We start from the raw sequence: 20,746 nt of genomic DNA on the forward strand, positions 1-20,746 counted from the left end.
ACATCTGTGAACTGTAAGAATGCTTGGTTTTTGTTTTTTACATTACTGTTTGAGTGGCTGACCTGAATTTCATTAAAAATAATCATTACATGAATTTCGATTTAGGATTAGGACAGAGTTTCCAACGATTTCTGAAATGACCTTACACATATTTCTGCCATTTTATATGACATATTTATGTGAGGTGGCATTTCCAGCTTTGACAATTATGAAAATCAAAATAGCAACCAACTTTGAAAAAAAATTAAGGATGCTTTATGTTCTACAGTATTAAATACTCAACTAAGATTTCATTCTGTATGTTAAACTAAGCAAGTACATCCATCTCATTAGCATGCAAATTGGCTTTCACCTTTAAGAAATGGTAACAATCCATGTATACCAATGAACTGCTTTGAAATGCACTCATGATTTACTATCAGTCAATATTTGGTTTACATACTTATTTATATTTCTATGTAGCTGGGTTCAAGAAAAAATTCTTGGGCAAAGAGGTTTTGCGAGGGTAAATAATTTAAGAACCTCTGCTCTAGGCCATTCACCAGAGAGTACACTGCAGACAGCCACTGCTTAACTGGCCTTATCTGATGCCAGCTATGTGCTAAGAAAACAAAGCCCAAATCTCTGATGCTTTGTGTTGATATGTCCTTCTACCTCTAGTTGGTTCACAAGGAGACATCTAGAAGCCGGCTACTCCACCAGTAGAGTTAGAGGTTCACCCTCCCTCTAAAATCAAAATGGGTTTTTGAAGATGTGACTTGGGGGCGCTGAGGACAAGAGGGACTCACGACTTAGTTTGACATTGGGTAATTAGGTGTCTTTCTCCTAATATGCTCAGCCTCTATGTTCTAATGAGACAAAGTATATCACAGACAGACACAGGGTGAGACTAGAGGGTTGAAAAATATTGGTGCCTGTGGTGATTTTAATAAGTAAGACCCTTATAGACTCATGTGTTTGAATGCTTAGCCTACAGAGAATGATGCTATTAGAAGCTGGTGTGGCCTTGTTGGAGAGAGCACGCCTCTGTGGGGGCGCGCATTGAGGTTTCAAGCTACCTCCAGTGTGGTACACAGTCTCCTATTCTTGCCTGCAGATCACGATGTAGAACTCTCAGCTCCTACTTTAGCATCATGTCTGCCGGCGTGCCACCATATTGCCGGACATGACGATAATGGACTGAACCTCTGAAACTGTAAGTTAGCGCCAATTAAATGTTGTCCTTTGTAAGAGCTGCTGTGGTCTTGGTTTCTCTTCACAGAGAGAAAACCCTAATTAAGACAATGCCAGAAACGTGATGCTGCTATGGGGGGGGGGGGGAGAGGGAGAGAGCCAGAGGGGGAGAGGCAGGGATGGGGCGGGGCAGTGGGGAGACTAGATTTCTACACAGCAGAGCCACAAGGAAACCGCAAGGAGAGAGGACAAAGGGCAAAGGCAAACGAGAGAGAACAGGAGCATGGTGCATTCCACAATTTGGCCCAGGATCAGCTCTGGAGCAAGACCTAAATCTGAATGCAAACCGTAGGCTAACATTTGAACAAACCGTCCCACCACAGACCGAGGTGACCAGAAATGCAGAACAGCGCAGCAGCTCACCACTGTGTGGCTTACCCTCTGGGTGAGGTCACTGGCCTCGTTGATGTACCGATCCCGTTCCTTTTCCAGCTGAAAGATGATCTTCCTCTGCTTCTGGGCCTCGTCCTTGTAGTTCTGGATTTCCTCCTCCAGGTTCCTCTTGGCTTGCTCATGGAGCTTCACCAGGTCCACCTGCTTCTGAGTCGCACTGACTGCCTTCAGCATATTCTAAAGAAAATGGCGAAAGAGCGGGCACCTCACTCACCTGTATGAGAACCTGGGGTTCGGGTTATCCCAGCCCCGATCTCTGAGAAAACCAGATGCCTTGCTTTTGGTATGAATCAAAATTATCGCTCTGTCTGTCTGTCTGTCCATCCATCCATCCACCCATCCATCGATCTGTCCGTCTGTCTGTCTATCTATCTATCTATCCATTTATCTATATATGTATCCATTGCACTGTGATTATAAAGAGTTCATTCTGTGAATTTTGCATAAGGCACATTTTCAGGCACTAACAAACCATCACACCCCAAATGTATTCGGCGCTGTTCCCTGTGTAGCAGTGAGAGACAGAGAGCCGAAGGATAAAGGTATGTGGCAGGGAGCTCACACCACAGGGAAGTGGCAGAGCTAAGATTGGGACCCACCTCCATTCCAACTCTGACCTTTATGTTGTGAAGACTGAACCACCAGACCTAAGCACCTAAACTGGGTTTTGACCACAAATGTAGAATAAAACTATCTCGCTAAGAGTGCAGAGTTGAGCCCAGTACTGACATAGACCTGTGACCCCAGAGCTCCGGGCAGGAGGCAGAGGAGGGAAGATCATGACTTCAGAGGCAGAGAGCTCCAGGAGGCTGGTGTAGGTTATGTGAGACCCTGTCTCCAAAGGAAAATGCAAGGACTAGGGACATGGTTAAATGATACAGTGCTTGCTCAATGTATCCAGAGCACTGGAAAAGCCCAAGAACAACAAGAACAAAATAAATAAACAAATAATATGCAAATGCCTTGACTAACTAATGACCAATCAAATCTACTCTTACATCACTGCTAAAAGAAATGGAAGCACAGAGAGAATACTAAGAGAATAATATGAACATTCTTGCTACAAAAGAGATAATTAATGTTAACATTAACATGGTAAGCACGTTAATCGCCCTGCCTTGATTATAGGGCAATGTATGGATGGACAAAGCATCCCTCTGTATCTGGAGTAAGATATGTAATTTATTACATGGAAGTTAATAGTAAAATAAGCCTTTACTTTAATAAAAGCAAAAGTGTTATAGAAGATCTATTCACAGTCTATCAATGAAAACTGGGCAGCCAGCCTAAAGTTTCCCTGAAGTCACCAGGGCCCCAGTGCAAAGGCCAGCATGAGAGCTTGGTGGGCAAAGAAGCCTCCATCCCGAGAACACCCAGCAGCTCCCTCATACCTTCTGGGAGCCGGATAGGGCTTCCAGGATGTGCCTGACAGTGTCCTCTCTAATCCCTAAAGGAACCCAAGGTGCAATTATGTCTGAATAAGCACTGGACTAGAACATGTAAAATGCTCACGAAACATTAGCTGGGCAATGATGTAGAGAACACACAAGGTCAGGTGGGTTTTCCAGCACTTGGGTGAGGCATTTATTTATAAATGTCGCTTCACACAACACTCAACTGATAGATGCTCCATGCTGACCATCCAAACAATCTCACTCTCTCTCTCTCCATGAAGACTGGCATTTCAAGTCAGTGAGGAAAGAATTCATTAATCAATAAAGTTGATTGCATGCCCACTGGGCCCCATGCAGGCACTGGTCTGGGAAAATCCTGAACCGTAAACCCTGCCCTGAAGAAGGGGCTGTGAATCGAGCGAAGTGAAGAAATGTGGAATGACCTTTGTGCCACATGCCCCGTTGTGACAGAAAACCTACTAGCTATTTATAAAGATATGCACAGTGTGAGAGATAAAGATAAATTTAAAAACTAAATCTAGAGCTGGAAATGTGGCTTGGTGGTAGAGCATTTGCACAGCTCAATTCCATTTCCTGAGTTCCATTTCCAGCACTGTAAGAAAGGAGAAAGGTGGGAAGGGTGACTAAATCCAATGGGATATTCTCCTAGACAGGAGTCTGCAGGATAAAGGATAGTTTATAGGCCTATCGGGAAGAGACTTCAATAATTTTCTTACTGAATGTTTTTCCTTAGAAACATCTACTCTGTCCATTCCGGAAGATTCTGTAGTCTACGTCAAGTGAAAATGTAGCTCATTTGTTAAAACTTATTCTTCTCTGAGAACACATGGACGCATGTCCCTGAGCTAAATCCATCCATCCTGTTATCTGAAAGTAGTCTGGCCCTTCCATCCTGGCCTGTGACGTCTCCCTTCTGAGATAAAACCCTCACAAGTCTGTCACAGGAAGAAGGAACGCTCTGGAAGGAAGGTAGCAGAGAAAATCTGCCTTTGTGGGGAAATTCGAAGTCTGCAAAACCTTCCCCAATCCCCTACACACGCCCCAGCTTCAAACTTCCATGAACTCATGGGAACAGAAGACAAGGGTGAGAAAACAAACCAAATCCTATGTAGTATATGAAACCCTGGGGGTTCAATCACTTGATCCACAAGAAAGGCGGAAGTGGGGGCCTAAATCCAGTGGAGTATTTTCCTAGGCATAAGTTTGTAGAATTTTGAAAAGACAGGCAGAAGGAAGGCTACACTTACCTTGTTCAGTCATTTTCTCACCTAATACCTCAAAGGCATATTACAATTAACACTCACACCTGTAATTTGCGGATTAGTCAGATTTTAGATTATAGATATTAAATTAAGAAATTTAGAATGCCAAGAAACACGGCAGCAATGAGAAGTGAATCCAAAACCACCCTGAAATGCCTGCCGGTGTATATGCTAATTCTCCAGAGCCCTTTTGTGCTGGGCGGTGATAATGCAGCTTCAATTCAGGCCAAACAACGGAGGGATGCAAGCAGCTGTCCAGAGGAAAACTGAAGCGGCATTATTTATTCTAGCCCGTTGCTATTTGCTCCAGAGAGGCTTTCCCTGACAACTCTGCACGGATCCGGAACCCAGAGGAAGGCGCCGTTTACAGCACTGCGGAAACAAGCTTACCTTGTTCAATATGTCCCTCTCTCTCAGAAGCTCCTCCATTGCCTTCTTATCAAGCTCTGCTTGCTTCTTTGAAGACTCCACCTCTAAATTGCCAGGCAGGAAAACAGTAATGAATTTAGAGTGGCTCCAAGGGAGAATGAAACTAAGCTAAAGTGATTTAAAAAAAAAAAAATCATTTGGTGCGTTCAGCTGTAGCTGGGCAACTCTGAGTTGAGTGACAGGTGACCTTCACTCTAGCTCAAGGATGAGAATCTTCTGGTCCCACTAAAGAGATGGGAAAGGAAACTGAAAGAGATTAAGCCAGCCACAGGGCCAAGGGTTAGCAAGGGTGAGATTAAAAGCCTGAGCCAGCAGGCTGCAGAAAATCTTTGAGCTGTTTAGATCTTTTTTCCTTATATCTGTAGGTAGAATTATAAAATGTAACTACCTAGAACTTGTTACATCTCTCCATTTGCCAAGTCTTCCTTTATGCCCCTCGGTGGAATTCTGTAGCTTTTTATATATAGGTCTTATAGACACATTTGTAACTTTGTTTATAGATATTTTATTACTTTAGTTACTGCTGTGGAAGAAGAGTCTAGCTAATTTTTTATATATAAAATGCTACTGGCAGCTACATATATTTTATAGCCTACTACCTAATTGAAATCTCTTATTAATTCTAGAAAGTTTGCAGATCATTTCTCGGATGTTATTGTAGGAAATCCTAAAATAGAATTGGCCCATGCTCCTAACCAATATAGCTAACACTGCTCTTTGATTAGGTGCATCAAAAGAGACAGGTCTCACAGGGACACGCCGGTAATCTATTTGGGAGGCTGCGTGTTGGAGACCTGCTTCAGCCAGAAATTCAAGACTCTCCTGGGCAAGATGTTATAGGAAACAAAAAGTCCCCAAGATAGGATATTCTCAATAGTACATATGAAATAACCAAAAAGGGAAACATACTGGATTTCATAAATGGAGAAAGAATTTGATCCAATGCTCAATAGATTAAAAATATCTCTGGGGGAACTGAAAAGATGGCTGAGTGGTTAAGAGTATTTGCTTTTCTTTCAGAGGACCCAGGTTCAAGTCCCAGCACCTACATGGCAGCTCACAGCTGTCAGTAACTCCAGTCCTAGAGATCCAATGCTCTCTTCTGGCCTTTGAGGGTACCAGATATCCACATGGTATACAGACATTCAAGTAAAACACAAACATTAAATAACTGAGTATATACATATAGTCAAATCGGGGAAAGGGAGGGAGAGAGACAGAGACAGAAACAGAGACAGAACAATAGAATGAACTCAAAGCTTTCAATTACGGCAAGGAAAAAATAGGAAAATTAAAACATGGAACTGTTTTGGTCTCATTTGGCCAATTGTGTGCTCTAAAGGTTCCATTACTCTTCATTTCTGCCATGGAAGACTTTAGGCTGTAAATCCTCATTACCCTGTGAGCATCCTGTAAGTAAGGTCTTCCACATGCCCAGTGTTGGCTCATGGTCTGTCCCAGTTTACAGAATAGATGCATGGAGAAGTTGCTGAGCTAACCTGCAGCTACAACTCAATGAAATATCACCTCCCACTGTCTTGGAAGGAAAAAGTAACTGAATTCCCTAAAGCTCACTTGACAAGTACGTCTAATAGCAATATCTAAAGATCTAGATTTTTTTTTTTATAACTTGCAGAGAGGCAATGTCACAGGATTTTCCCTGTCTAATTACGTTAGTGCAGAGAAGGTCTGTGATTGGACAGGAAAATGGGGCGGAACTAAGAGTGGTAGAGAGAAGGAGCGTGGAGGGAGGGGATAGCCAAGATGGCTTCCGATGAAATATTAGGATAAAGCTTTTATCATTATCAATTGGCTCTAATATTATTGTGTTGACATCTTATAAATTGTAGTATTATTTATACATAAATCTGATTGGTTAATTAAGCATTAAGAGTCTTGATTCTTTTGGGAAATTAGGTGGTGACATGGCTGATCCTGGGGTGTGCGGACGTTGCCTGGTATCTAGATAAACTCGCCCCTGCACACATGCTGGAGAGATGGTTGTAGAGAGCCACCGAATGAGATGGCCCAGTGGGGGTCCTGTTGCCCCACAGGGCCAGAGAGTTGATGGGAGGGAGGGACCCCTGAGTGAGACACACAGGTGTGGTCTGGGCAGCGTGAGCTCTGAGACTCTCCGGTTGCCATGCCCGCACAATTACGGGTTTAGGCCAACTCTCATTTTTAAATATTTCCCGCAACAAGGCAAAGCATGCTTTTGTGAGTATCTTTCAGCTATCCGTGGCACACAACACCCTGTAAAGAAATTAAAGACACATGTGTTTAAAAAAAAAAAAAAAAAAAAAAAACTTGTGTTCCTACATCACACAGTCAGAATGCACACGCAGAGTCTCTTTCTACGGTTCCAGAGCTGTTTCTGCCACACGGGATTTGACCAGTGTCCCACATTTTTTAATTGTTGTTCAGAAAGGTAACGTGAAGCGTCTAGTAAGCTCTTAACTCTGTGCTGGATACCTCTGAAGGACAAGCAACCCGAGATCTTATTTATCAAGGACATTCATTTCAACACATTCCTCGTCTTCTACGGAAAGACCTAAGAGTTTAGATGTTATTTCAGTGGCAAATATTGAACGCTACTTTAGGTTAGACCCACATGGTGCCAACAGAACCTACGGAAGGATTTGGTAAGTAAAGGAAGAATAAGGTATTGGAGACTGGAGGGGGAGAGGGAAGGGGAGGGGGAATGGATGGATGGGGGTGGGGTTGGGTTCCAGTTGGAACGACGTCTGATGTCACGTGGCGAGAATCGCCCTCCCTTGCACAGAGTCCCGGGTTGTGAATTGTGTAGTCACCGATGAGATACTGATAACTACATGCTTAGTTGGTTACCTCTCTCTAGCCCCAGGATCTGATTCTTCAGGGTCTCCTTCTGCTGTTCCACTTCTGCCTTTTGGTCTTCGATCAGGTGCAGTTTCTTGTGGATCTGCTCTCTGATTTTGTTAAGCTTCCCAAGGTCAAGGCGCATCTGGTGGATTTCGTCCTCCTTCGCCTGTGTTGGGGGAGAGAGTTAGCGGGGATGCGGAACAAAAGGAGAGCCAGTGACAGACTAAATTCGGAGCCAATAGGAAGAGATTTCTGTATCAGTGTAGTTGGTCCATGGAACTGGATCAAAGTATACACATTGTTCAGTTTCTAGAGAAATTAAAGGCCCCTGTTCTATGACTAAAGTACGTGGTGTATAAAATAAAAATAATGAAAAGGCTAATTTAAAAAGACTTGATGTTTTAAGTTGCCACCTATTTATAAAATTAAGCAAGAATACCGAGTTATGTGCACACAGATATATGAGTTCTGCATGCAAAGGCTGGATTTGACTGACAGTTTTCATGAGCTTACAAAGTGATTTCTCTGAGAAGGTTATTAAATTGCTATAAAATATTTAAACATTCTTTTGGACCCACAGGGTCCTTACTCAGAGTGTGTTTGTCTATAGGTGTGCAAACAGACCAGTGGCCAGGATCGGTAGCACGGATAAGGAAATCAACACATTGGTAAGAGATGTCAGGAGAGAACCATAGCGAAGGAACTCTCCAGGGTTGGGAGCTTTTTCTTCTTTAAAATTAAATCCACTGTATAAAGAAGCATTGCTATCAAGGGCTGGAGAGATGGCTCAGTGGTTAAGAGCGCGTGCTGCTCTTCCGGAGGACCCAGGTTTGATTCTGAACACCCACAGGGAAACTCCAGTCCCAGGAATTCAACATCCTCTTCTGGCCTCTGTAGGTATCAGACATGCATGTGGTACACAGACATACATGCAGAGAAAATATCATTTTTAAAAGTTTTTTTTCCCATTTTAAATAACTAGGAAAATGATGATAAAGGCAGTTCAGGTTTCTACAGCAATCACCTTAACTCTCGAGAAGGAAGAGAGAATTCAGCTACTCATGTTACCTCTGGGTTATTACTAGAAACATAATTCCATTAATTTCAGGATGTAACAAAAGTAGTCCACCTTTCCAGATGTCTCATTCATGTTATCAAAGAACAGAACTATTGAAATCATTTTTTTCTTACTATAATTTCACCTCAGAAACTAACATTGTTCTGACTAAAGTGGCCATCTCAGGTCTGCTCCAACTTACTACAGCGTCATAAAGACCAAACTTCAAATCTACTCACTATATAGACTCTTCGAAATGTTCTTTGCCTTGGACCCTAGAAGGCTCAAGTTGGCTGCTCTTTAAGCTGTTTCAATGGTGTGGTGTTCTAATTATATAGCCACTAATCCAGACTCCACAGTTACACTTCAGAAAATCCTGGGGGGAAAAAATCTCTTCTTTGGGATATACACTTAAAACAAGATCCATGGTGTGTGTGTGTGTGTGTGTGTGTGTGTGTGTCCTCTTTAGATTCTCCACAGAGACTATAATATAAAAAATGGTCTGGCTCATTTCTCACATTTATACACTAGCTATTCTTAGTAGGCCATTTATTTTATGCCCAATGTCCAGATATAATAAAAATAGGGAATATTGATTTTCCTTTCAGAACGGAAATGAAAAATGTAGAGCTATCTGTTAATCACAAAGGCACGTGATACAGACCTTAGTGTCAAATGTGTATGCAAAGTTCATGTGCAAGCACTCGTTACTGAAAGAAAGGAGAACAGGAAAACTGCTTGAAATATGCATTAGACAGTAGTTTAAAACAAAAACAAACATGATTCTACATTGCTGGAATACCCAACAGTGCCAGCCTCTGGCCCAGCTCTCCCAGGCTACCTTCTCTTTACAAACAATAAACTCTAAGCTGAGTTCTCTATTGTGCAAGCAGTGAACGGATCCTAGCTCTGGGCAACTGGTTTCTTGCAGGGCTAATTACAGAGGTGAGCATCTGAGCTTGCTTGAGAACCCTTTTACATGCGCATATGATCAATTCTGTAAGAGAGGAAGTCATCAGACTGCAGGTTTCCAGGCCTGAGGTGATCACTGTGGGCTTGCAAGTGTCTCTCTGAACCGAGGCTCCCCTCGGGCTAAATGTACGGGTTCCAATGGCCAAGGCAAACTCTCATTCACAGATACTGAGAACAGAAGCGCTAGGGACCGGAATGCGCGTGGGGTTTACTTTGAGTTCCAGGGCCTTCTGCTGGTTTTCCTGGGACAGCTGCTCACAAGTCAGCGTGTGCTGTTCATTCTCTTGCTGGAGTTTCGCGTTCCGCATCTGAAACTGTTCCACCTCCTTCGCGGCTCTCTCGTTCAGTATCTGAAAGGCGGGGAGGGAGGGAGCTGGTTAATGCCTCTTAACCTGATGACTGTGTCTGCAAACGCACACGGGAGGCCCCACAACCTCCTGAGAAGATACCAACCACGGTCCTTTTCGTCTTACAGGAAAATTTCTTTAGCCCAGTGAAAGCACTGACACACTCAAATATAATGAATGTTAAGTGACTAAGGAAACCTGATGGCTTCTAATGAATAACACAGTGATCATGTTTTGTTTTTTTTTTTCCTGCGAGCCTTTGGAAAGTCTTGTTCACAGGTGGTGGATAAATATTTTAATGTCTGTTTGCGGTTTGGCAGGCTTTGCATACGCAACAATTTCAATAATCATTGCAAATGAGCTAGAGACTCAATGGGTTTTGTCAGCTCTGGGGCTCTGAAGCTGCGGCCTCAGAAGCAAATCCTGCATTAACATGCCTTCATCATTTTCCTGAGCAGAAAGGGTCCCCAACACCAACCCAGGGACAAGTCCCCTCTAATCCAACCGGGCGCAACGGTGGAGTGCTGCAGGGCCTGGCGCCTGCTCTGCGCAGGCGCGGTTTAAAACAACAAAGGATTCTATCTGAAAACGCAATTTCTGCTGGGGAAATTCTAAGGATGTGAAGGATAACAAACGAGAAGCAAGACGGGAGAAACCAGGCACTTGCTTTAAATATCCCTTCCTTGTGTGTGAAAACAACTTACAGAAAGAGACATCCAATCCCCTATCCCTGGGAACAAAACAAAATGGCGCCACCTTGCTAAAGATGAAATTTTGTTTTATGTGCTCCTAGACACTATTATATAAAACCTTTGTTTTACCTAGACGCCCAAAGTTGGATTTTTTTCTTCTTTTTTAAATTTCATATTCAAAGAAGGCTTGTAGATTTTTCCCTCCTGAAGACTGTGCACTGTGTATTATCCATTTGAATTCAGGCTTTATATAAAATTAATAAGGCACAAATGACAAAGAAATGTATTCTAATATCTTCTTTTTAAGTAGAAAAGTGTTGTGTGACCTGGCAAGTCCTTAAGAAACAACTTCGTAAGAGAAAAAATACTTTTAGGCAGACTCTTTTAACTAAATGTATTGTCTCTTTAAGGAATGAAAAAGGAGGGGATACAGGACTAATCTCAGGACTTGGAAGGATGGGTCAGAAGAATTGCAAGTTCAAGGCTAGCCTAGGCTAAGCTGTGTCTTGAGGGAGGGAGAAGAAAAAGAGAAAAGACAGATTAAAATCATTAATATCTGTATAGTCTTAAAGGGCCACAAGAGGGAGGACATTAGAAACATGACTCTATTTCGAATGCATAAAGATTAAGGGCGGCTTTCTCAACTTGAATGAATGAAGGAAGGAAGGAACGCTGTATATCCGTCCACTCATCCCACAGCATTGAGGACTAACGGTCCATGGGAACCATGAAGGTATAATGTCAGGCTTATCTGTCTGAGCTGATACTGTCCCCACAGGGCACACGGAGCACCGAACACGACCCTGGCACAAAGAGGACTTACATTTAGTAGTGAATGTGAACAGTCCGTGTGCTTTGATGGTTTCCCCAATGGACACCTCAGGCCCATCGCTACACCGCGACCACGTAACCAACAGGATGTCGCCCAAGCAAGACGGAGGATGTGCCCAGGTTGGGGTTTGTCTCAGGCAAACCCCTTACTTGCTCAGAGCTTCAGAGATGGTAAAGCAGAGGAGGAGAGAGGCCTGGGGGCTTTGGGAGATCAGTTTCTTGAGCTGACTCCAAGTGAACAAGGCAGGACCGTGCAGGTGCCTACTTGTACAGACATGCTGGTCTACGTGTGTGTACACTGTCCATCCATGAAAGGTTTCAAGGGAACTAATATAAAGCCAGGCATGGTGATCTAGATCTCTAGCCCCAGCTACTCAGTAGGCAAGGGGCAGGGGAATGGTAAGTCCAAGATCAACAACAGCCTGGGGAGACCCCTTGTCTCAAAATAAGAAATGACAATAGAAAAAAATGAAGGGTGGGAGACAGCTCATTGGCAGAGTGCTTGGCTGCTGTGCATAAACTCCTATCCTCAGTCCCCAGAATTCAAAAAGGAGAAGGGAAAAGGCCATCCGTGAATACCTGTGGGGGTTGGGAGCAAGCAAATGGTCCATAAACGTCCCATTGGAAGCATCTCATCGAGACTGGAGAGAGGCTGCCTCTGCGACTAGAGAGCACAGGCTGTTCCCCAGAGGAACCAGGTTGGTTCCTACAACCCATGGCAGCTCAGGGCTTTAGGTAACTCCACTCTTAGATCTCGCACTCTCTGAGGCCTCTGAGGGCACTAGGCATGCATGTGGCATGCAGACATACATGTGAGCAAAACATTCACAAGCACAAAACTTGTTGTTCAAAGCTCAGTTACACCAATAAGCAGCAACTATCATGACCACTAAATTGTACCTATTTTCCAGGAAGGAAAAAAAAAATCACACACACACAAAAAAAATGTAGGCTTTGGGCTGCAGTTCAGTAGGTAGAGGATTTGCCTAGCATACAAGAAGGCCTAAGGTCTGTCCCAGCATCAAACTTACTAGGTGTGATGGTGCATGCCAGTAATCCTAGCACTTGGAGTTGGGAGTCAGGAGGATCAGAAGTTCAAGGCCAGTCTAAGCTTCATAATGAATCCAGCCTGTGCTACATGAGAACCTAGCAGAAAGAAAGAGAGGGGGAAGGGAAGGAAAGGGATGGAAGAGGAAGGAGATGGGAGGGGAGGGGCGGGGAGGGGAGGAAGGGGAGGAGAAGGGGAAGGAGATGGGAGGGGAGGGAAGGGGAGGAGAGGGGAGGGAAGAGGAAAGGAGGGGAAGGGGAAGGAAGTGGAAGGGGAGTGGAGGGGAGGGGGAAAGGGAAGAGAAGGGGAGGGAAGGGGAGGGGAGGGGAGGGGAGGGAAGAAGAGGGAAGGGAAAGGGGAGGGGAGGGAAGGGAAAGGGAAGGGGAGGGGAAGGAAAGGGAAGGGGAGGGAAGGGAAGGGGAGGGAAGAGGAGGAAAGGGAAGGGAAAAGGAGGGCAGGGAAGGGAAGAGGAGGGAAGGGAAAGGGAAGGGAAAGGAAGAGGAGGGAAGGGAAGGGAAAGGAAGGGAAGAGGAGGGAAGGGAAGGGAAGAGGAGGGAAGGGAAGGGAAGAGGAGGGAAGGGAAAGGAAGGGAAGAGGAGGGAAGGGAAAGGAAGGGAAGAGGAGGGAAGGGAAAGGAAGGGAAGAGGAGGGAAGGGAAGGGAAGAGGAGGGAAGGGAAAGGAAGGGAAGAGGAGGGAAGGGAAAGGAAGGGAAGAGGAGGGAAGGGAAGGGAAGAGGAGGGAAGGGAAAGGAAGGGAAGAGGAGGGAAGGGAAGAGGAGGGAAGGGAAAGGAAGGGAAGAGGAGGGAAGGGAAGGGGAGGGGAGGGAGGGGAAGGGGAGGGAAGGGAAGGGGAGGAGAAGGGAAGGGAAGAGGAGAGAAGGAGAGGGAAGAGGAGGGAAGGGAAGGGAAAGGAAGGGAAGAGGAGGGAAGGGAAGGGAAGAGGAGGGAAGGGAAGGGAAAGGAAGGGGAGGGAAAGGGAAGGAAGGGAAGGAAAGGGGAGGGGAGGGAAGGGGAGGGAAGGGGAGGGGAAGGAAAGGGAGGGGAGGGGAAGGAAGGGGAAGGGGAGAAATGGGAAGAAAGGAGGGAGGGGGAAGAGAGGAGAGGGAAGGAGCATGGGAGTGGGGGAGGAGAGCAGAGGAGAGGAGGGGAGAAAGGAGGCCACATCACCTTCTGCTCCTTGAGCTGCTGCTCCAGCCGCTGCAGCTCCTCCTTGCTCTTGTGCATGTATTGCTGCATGGCCTTGATCTCCGACTGCCGCCCGTCCATGTCCGTCTGGATCTGCTTGAGCTCTTTCTCCAGCTTCTCCTTCTTCCGAGACTCTCTAGAAGCCTCGTTCTGACGATGCTGAATTTCTTGTTGGAACTGCGCGAAAAGGCAGGGAGAGGGAAAGAAGAGATGAACCCTCCCTCTGGCGGGTCTCCATCAGACACGTCCATCAGACACGCCCTGCATCCCATCCGCAGCATCTGGCCCGCAGCATGCTTCTACTGTACAGCGGGTCTCCATCAGACACGCCCTGCATCCGCAGCATCTGGCCTGCAGCATGCTTCTACTGTACAGCCTCTGCGGGACAGGCATGCTGGGGCCAAAGCTCACAGGTTCAGAGATGTTCTGTGTTGGTTTTCAGGACCTTGACACTAAAAGGGCTACCCTGGCTGCAGGCAACAAATTCGCTGATGGTATTATAAATATCAACCAAATGCAGAACACTCAGTCCTAAGGATGTTAAATATAAGAAGGCTATCCAGCTTTGCATTAGGAGGGGCCAGTTACTAGAAACAAAAAATTGTGTAACTTGACCACGGGTGTTGTTAAACCAAGCACTGTGGTTATACCTTGATGTTCAAAACCTATGAAAAGCCCTTTTCTTTTCTTTTTAAAAAGAGGTTTATTTTATTTACTGCATATGCATGCATACTCTCTCTGCATGTACACCTGTGACCTGCGTGCTGGAGAGGGCATCAGATCCCATTATAGATGGTCCATGTGGTTGCTGGGAATCGAACTTGGGACCTCTGGAAGACCTTCCAGAGCTCCCAACCACTGAGCCATCATCTCTCCAGCCCTGGGAAAGCCCTTTTTGTTATTTTGTACTCAAGAATGTCTTTTCTTGTAAGAGTTTGCTCTTGTGATTTATCTTGTAAGTTATATACGGGAAAGTCAAGGAATTTTTTGCTCTGTGTCTGGTGCGGGGACACCGCCTGAGCCCAAACCTTAAGCAGAGCCACGCGCGCCCTTAATGACTGCTCAGACAGAAACCTGGGCATAAAGTGATCAAGAGACCGGGCCAGAGAAACAAGTCGGGACAGAGAACACTTGGTTTGGACTTAAGGGGTTATTTCTGAGAGAGCACTAGATGGGAAAAGAGGCAGGAAAGACCGACGCCTCCGGAAGCGGAAGTGGTATGCAGACCTGACTGATGGCTAGTTCTGCTTCCTCCTTGGCGCGCTCTGCTGCCTGCTGCTTTTCGATGGTCTGAGCTAGGTTCTCCCGCAATTTCACCACTTCTGTCAAGAGCTGGTCGCGCTCCTTTGTCACCTCTTCTTTGAACTTCAGTAAATCTCGGATGCTGAACAAGAAGAACACAGGAGTCAGACTAAGTAGCCATTTGTTTAGGGGTCCATCCCGTTGTCCCCTTGTCTGGCTTCCTGGGAGGTCCGTGGTGCACGCTACTGTTCACGCCTTAAGAGACAAGAATGGCAGCTGGTGGTGAAGTGTTTGCTAAAAAGAAATGAAAAAAATAATAAATACGATAAGATCTTTTTTTGTTTTTAGTAACGTATACTGTCTGCTACTGTGGGGTGTGTGTGTGTGTGTGTGTGTGTGTGTTATAGACACTTCTAAAAAGACAGATACTAATCATGTTATCAATTATCTCTGAGAATCAGGAATTCCGGGTAGAAATGTTGGGAGTGTGGGTTCTTCCTGTACCTCTGTGTTACCTGGATCTGTTACAATAAGACCATGTTGCTATTGTCAACTCTTACAATGAGTCCTGCAGAGATGTCAACTTAGGGAATTAGTTATCTCATGTACCCACTGGGGGCTATGGTGACAGATAAAAATGTGTAAAATAAAGCACAGATATTATATTAATATATATATATAATTTATATATAATATAAATTATATGCATCGCCTGCTTTCTTCCAATCCACCCAACAAAATTAATTTATCCCAAGGGGTGAAGCCCAGAAAAAATATTCCCCAGAACAAACTAGAAAATCAGGCATGCTGACAGCCTTTGAAGAGCCTGTGATAATACTCCTTGATTTGAATTGTAAGCCAAATAGCTCCACGTTACAAAAGCCATTCTATCTGACTGGCCATGGCTTCCCATGGAATGAATGCTTGTTGAGTGTGATACTCTGCCTCTGAAGGGGCTTCTGCAGCAGGGCAAACCGGAAGGGCGGCAGCAGCGAGCTAAGACCGTGCCCCGCAGTCTTGCAGCTGATGGTCATCAGGTGATGGTTCAAAACACAAGAATTTGACAGCACTCATTTTACCGGTTCCCTTGCTATGACGTAAGTGTTTCGTAAGGAACCTTCAAACCTATGCCATATGCATCAGCAGAAATGAAACGCCAACCCTTAAGGCTGATTTGAAGAGAGCGAGCCTCCACTGAGCGCACTGTTGAGGCTCGTACGCCAAGCGGCACCTGCTCCACACACCACAGTCCTCACCCTCTTCCACTTCTGTCTCCATCAGTTCCCTCACAGGGCTCATCAGTGGATCTTCCATGAGTCATCGTTACAGAGACCATATGGTTGTTTTCCCGATTCCTTCCCCCAATGCCTGTACATACCACATCAAAGTTAGACCAGTAGAGCAAGAAAATGTAAGAAACTGAGCAAGCGACATTAGGTTTTGTTAAGAGGGCCAAGGACATGCACCTGCTTCTGGTGTGAGAATTTGCATGTCCTGCTAGGTAGATTCTTGCAAGGCTTCTAAAGTTCTCTTCTTTCGGGATCTCAAAGCTTAAGTAGGTAAAGATGTTGTTCTAGTTTATTCTTCTGTCGCCGTGATAACGACCGTGACTAAAAGCAACTTGTGGGTAGAAACCCCTCAGGTTGCAGTCCATCATGAAGGGAATGTTAAGGAATCTGTCCTCTCTCCTCTTCGTATAGGTAGACAAGCAGGAATGGGGGGCAATGGCTACCTGTGTGCTTCAGAAACATGCCTCAGGTTGCAAGGATGGAGAGAGAGAGAGAGAGAGAGAGTATTGCTGTAGACGGCGCCAGCAGAGAGTGGGGGTGCGGGCCGGGCAGCAGCACCAGCCACTGGAAGCCAAGTCATCAACAAGACAAAGCTTAAGGGATGAAGAAGAGGCAGGGGGAAGAGCATCCCGTGCCTGCCTGTGATCTTAGCAGGTACGAAAGATGGGGATTTATCATGGAGGATGGGTGAGAGTGCTGGCAGGGGGCAGAGAGGCCAATGTTCCACTCTATACAAGTTTAAGAGACTGCATTCTAGGTTTCTTCTCCTTGCACTGCAGGTAAGTGTAGCTCTCGCCCCTCGTCGGTGACACTTTGTCTGTAGCAGAGGGAGTCCAGTACAGAAGGACACCACCGGACAAAAGGCAAAGAACACCTGGCCACGGGGGTTCCAATTCCGACTGACACATCTACAACTCCACTCTATCCTGAAGGACCAGCCAAGAAAGCTTGCAGAAGAGCAGGCAGAAAGAGTCTAAGAGCCAGAGGTCTAGGATGTCTGCGCCAAAATAGTGTCTTCTGTATGTGAGAGGGAAGCTGTACCCATGAATTACCAGCAATACGTCTGCCTAGTCGAGTCCTAAAAATGACAGCGCCCTGAGCCGTGCTATCATAGATGGGGAAAATCTCACAAGGCCCCGCCCCTAGATGAAGATCTGCAGGTGATCAGTGGTTGCTGAGAGAATCAATCTTCTGGTAGACGCCTCTTGATAGGTTATCCGATGCCAAGTGCTCAGCCCTAAACACATATACATATAAGCAACACTAAGTGAACTCAGCAGGTTACATCTATAAATGTGTGTGTGTGTGTGTGTGTGTGTGTGTGTGTGTGTAATGTCAATATTTGAAGAGTAAGAGGATAAAATAACAGAAAGATAAGCCTAAAACCTCTTACTCAAAAACTGTGGTAGCAATTCTTTTCAAGAAAGAAATGTAATAAACTCTTTGGGGAGGACAAAGGGAGTCTTAAAAAGAAAAGGTAGGGAGGTGGCTCAGTGGTCACGAGCACTGGCTGCTCCTCCAGAAGACCTGGCTTTGATTCCTAGCACCCACATGGTGGCTCACAACCACCCATTCCTCCATTCCCAGGGAATCTGATGCCATCTTCTAGATTCCATGGGCACCAGGCATGTAAGCGGTGCACGGACATTCATTCAGACAAAACACCTATACGAATAAAATTTTAAATATAAGTAAAGACAGGAGTCGGGCAGCAGGGGGCACATGCCTTTAATCCCAGCTAACGGTGCCAGCCTGCACCAGGTTGAGGCACACTGCAAAGGCAGAGGTAAGTTCACACACTATCAAGAAGATTTTGACCTACTTGCTGTCCTGATCCATTGACAGTCCAGACCCCTGCTCAACTAGTTTGGTCAGGTTCACTATTTCCTCTTTCAGGGCAAGAATTGTCTCCTTGGCCTTTTGCTCTTTATCGTACGCCGAGTCCACCATCTTCCAGGCCTTTTCAATTTCCTGATGGGCCAGAGAACATCAGTGAGACAAAAAAACAAAAATAAAAACAAAAACAAAAACAAACAAACAAAAAACAAATGGGATTCCAGATGCACAAAGAACTAGCACAGGGAATAGCCCTGTGACTACAGTTGACAGTCACTTACCGGAAAAGAATGGTATGTTTTATGCAGTATGAGGGAGTTTGGACTAACTGAATTGTTTAGCATGAGTAGCCAACAAGGAGGAGCAAGCAAAGTTCAAGGCGTGGTTTTCCTTGTGCAAGGGATTATTTCTTATAAACTGAGTGCTTATATGTCTAACAAATATTTAAAATGGCTTCATTCTGTAAGATGATCCGATCCTTAAATTAATAGAAAAATTCTTAATTATTTTTCAAGTAAAAAATATATTTTAGTGGGGCACGATGACACCTGCCTGTAATCCTAGCACCAGGAAGGTAAAGGCAGGAGGATCGTGAGTTTGAGACCAACCTGGGCTACGTAGCAAGTTCAAGGCCAGCTTAGAAACATTTTATATATGTATACATACATACACATATACATATATACACATTAACATAACAAACGTACACACATATTATATATTATATACACACACATATTCTATTACATATGTGTGTGTGGGTGGGTGCGCATGTTTTTGTTTGTATGTATATGTGTGTTCACCCATGTGTTTTGTCCTCAGGACCCTGAGGAGCACCTGAACTGCAAGGTCAGCTTTAGAACTTTGCGTAGGGTCACTTCTCCTTGCTGGTACCAGGGTATACACAGCAATCTTAGCGCTTCCCATCTTCAGAAGAGCAAGCCCAGACCCTCACCAAATGCATGTTAGGCGAGTGCTTTGGTCCTTGGCTTATTTCGAAAAAAATCTCACCGTGTGTCTCAGGATAGCTTGTTTTCTTAGAAACAGATGCTCATGATGGAAAATAAACCCCATAGCCAGGAATGGACTTATGACTTATCTGGCCCTGACATCCTTACTGTTGTGAATGCCGCACAGACTATTTACACACACACACACACACACACACACGTAGAGGTGAATCACTGCTGTTTGAGTAGAGGAATGTCCTGCGCATTTGTCTCCAACAACCTTGAGTTTGTCCTGCCACTTCACTATCTTGAAACATTTTTATCAAATAGAACTTTGGATTCCTTATATAAATAAAACCTGCAAAGTTTAGGTGAAAATATTTAGCTTTTACGTAGACAAGGAAGAAAATGGATGGAGAAGAACAAACTCAAGGTTGCTCTTCTAACACACAGAGAGTCCTCTTGTGTAACCACAGCCCGCCCCTTAGTGACTCAAAGCAAAACGTCAATTTGTGGGCTCCCTCCTGGTGGAGTGGCCGCACGCACATCCGGGCAAAACAAGTGAGGATATCTAAATTGAGAATATGATTGCATAATGTTTTAGCCAAACCAATTTCACTAATTAGATTTTCATCAGTCTGTGACTTTCATTTCCAGTGTTAAAGTTTATAATGAAAAGTGTTTTTCCAATTAAAAAAATGAATTACAGTTTCCTTATATTACGTCTCCAGCAAAAAGAAGAAAATGACAGTAGAGGAAAGTCATGCTACAGGAGAGTAGTTTCTAAGAAAGCGGGTCAACCCTATCTTGTACCGGTCTTGGAAGTTAATTTAAATTGGGTGACATCTGATTTCTTGCTTTCAAGGAAATTACCTAAAACATTCACAAATCGTTTCTCAGAGCTAGAGATTTAATTATAAATTGATATATCTCAACCTCTTATGACTTTGAGATCAACAGGGAACACTGATGTTTTATCTTCAAAAAAACGCAACACTCTTAAGGATGAGAACCACAGCGTAGAACAAAGGTAGGCTTGCTCCAGATCCCCACACTGGGTCCCTGGCTCTCCTACAAGAGCATTTAGGGAGACAAAGAGACATGGAAAAGGGCACTGAGAAGAGTGGTCATGAAAATAACTCCCTGAGAACTCTCAAAACAATCTCTCCTAGAGCAAGAGGAAAAGTAGAGCTGTAAAATATACTTTTAACAGGATATCAGGATGATAGATGGCTCAGTGGATAAATCACTTGCCACAAAAGGACAATGACCTAAGTTATGCTCCCAGATTCTACTGACAGCAGAACTTCAATCCAGTGCTGGGGAGGCAGAGACAGGTGGACCTGTGGCTCTAAACGGGCCAACCAGTCTAGTCTAATATGGAAGCACCAAGCTGAAGAGTAGCCCTATTACTAAAAACAAGGTGGACAGCATCTGAGAAACAACAGTAAACCATCGACCTCCAAATGAGTACATACATGATTGTACACACACATGTGCACACATACATGCATCTGTGCACATGCATGCATGTGCACGCATGCACACACACACACACACACACACACAGAGTGGTGTCAGGTGTGTACTCATCTTGCATCAGAGAGAACAACACGAGGCTCCGAACTTTGAGCCGTAGCTCTAAATCTTTTGGCTAAGCCATTATTTTACAGAAACTAGGCAGCAAAATGTTGTAACATTCTCCATTTGCTTTCAGCATGGTA

General features: G+C 44.8%; 1 protein-coding gene across 1 annotated transcript in view; it reads right to left on the minus strand.

Annotated features, from left to right (window-relative positions):
- Cfap58 (cilia and flagella associated protein 58) overlaps positions 1-20,746 on the minus strand; it is a 101,669-nt gene that overhangs the window by 77,282 nt on the left and 3,641 nt on the right. The window contains exons 3-9 of the mRNA XM_052182080.1: positions 18,059-18,207; positions 14,933-15,089; positions 13,688-13,882; positions 9,815-9,952; positions 7,580-7,739; positions 4,694-4,776; positions 1,612-1,803 (exon numbers count right to left, since the gene is read on the minus strand). Coding sequence (XP_052038040.1) covers positions 1,612-1,803; positions 4,694-4,776; positions 7,580-7,739; positions 9,815-9,952; positions 13,688-13,882; positions 14,933-15,089; positions 18,059-18,207 — 1,074 coding nt within the window. The remainder of the gene's footprint in view (positions 1-1,611; positions 1,804-4,693; positions 4,777-7,579; positions 7,740-9,814; positions 9,953-13,687; positions 13,883-14,932; positions 15,090-18,058; positions 18,208-20,746) is intronic.

The sequence above is a fragment of the Apodemus sylvaticus genome, chromosome 1 (assembly GCF_947179515.1).
Source record: "Apodemus sylvaticus chromosome 1, mApoSyl1.1, whole genome shotgun sequence".
Classification (NCBI taxonomy): domain Eukaryota; kingdom Metazoa; phylum Chordata; class Mammalia; order Rodentia; family Muridae; genus Apodemus; species Apodemus sylvaticus.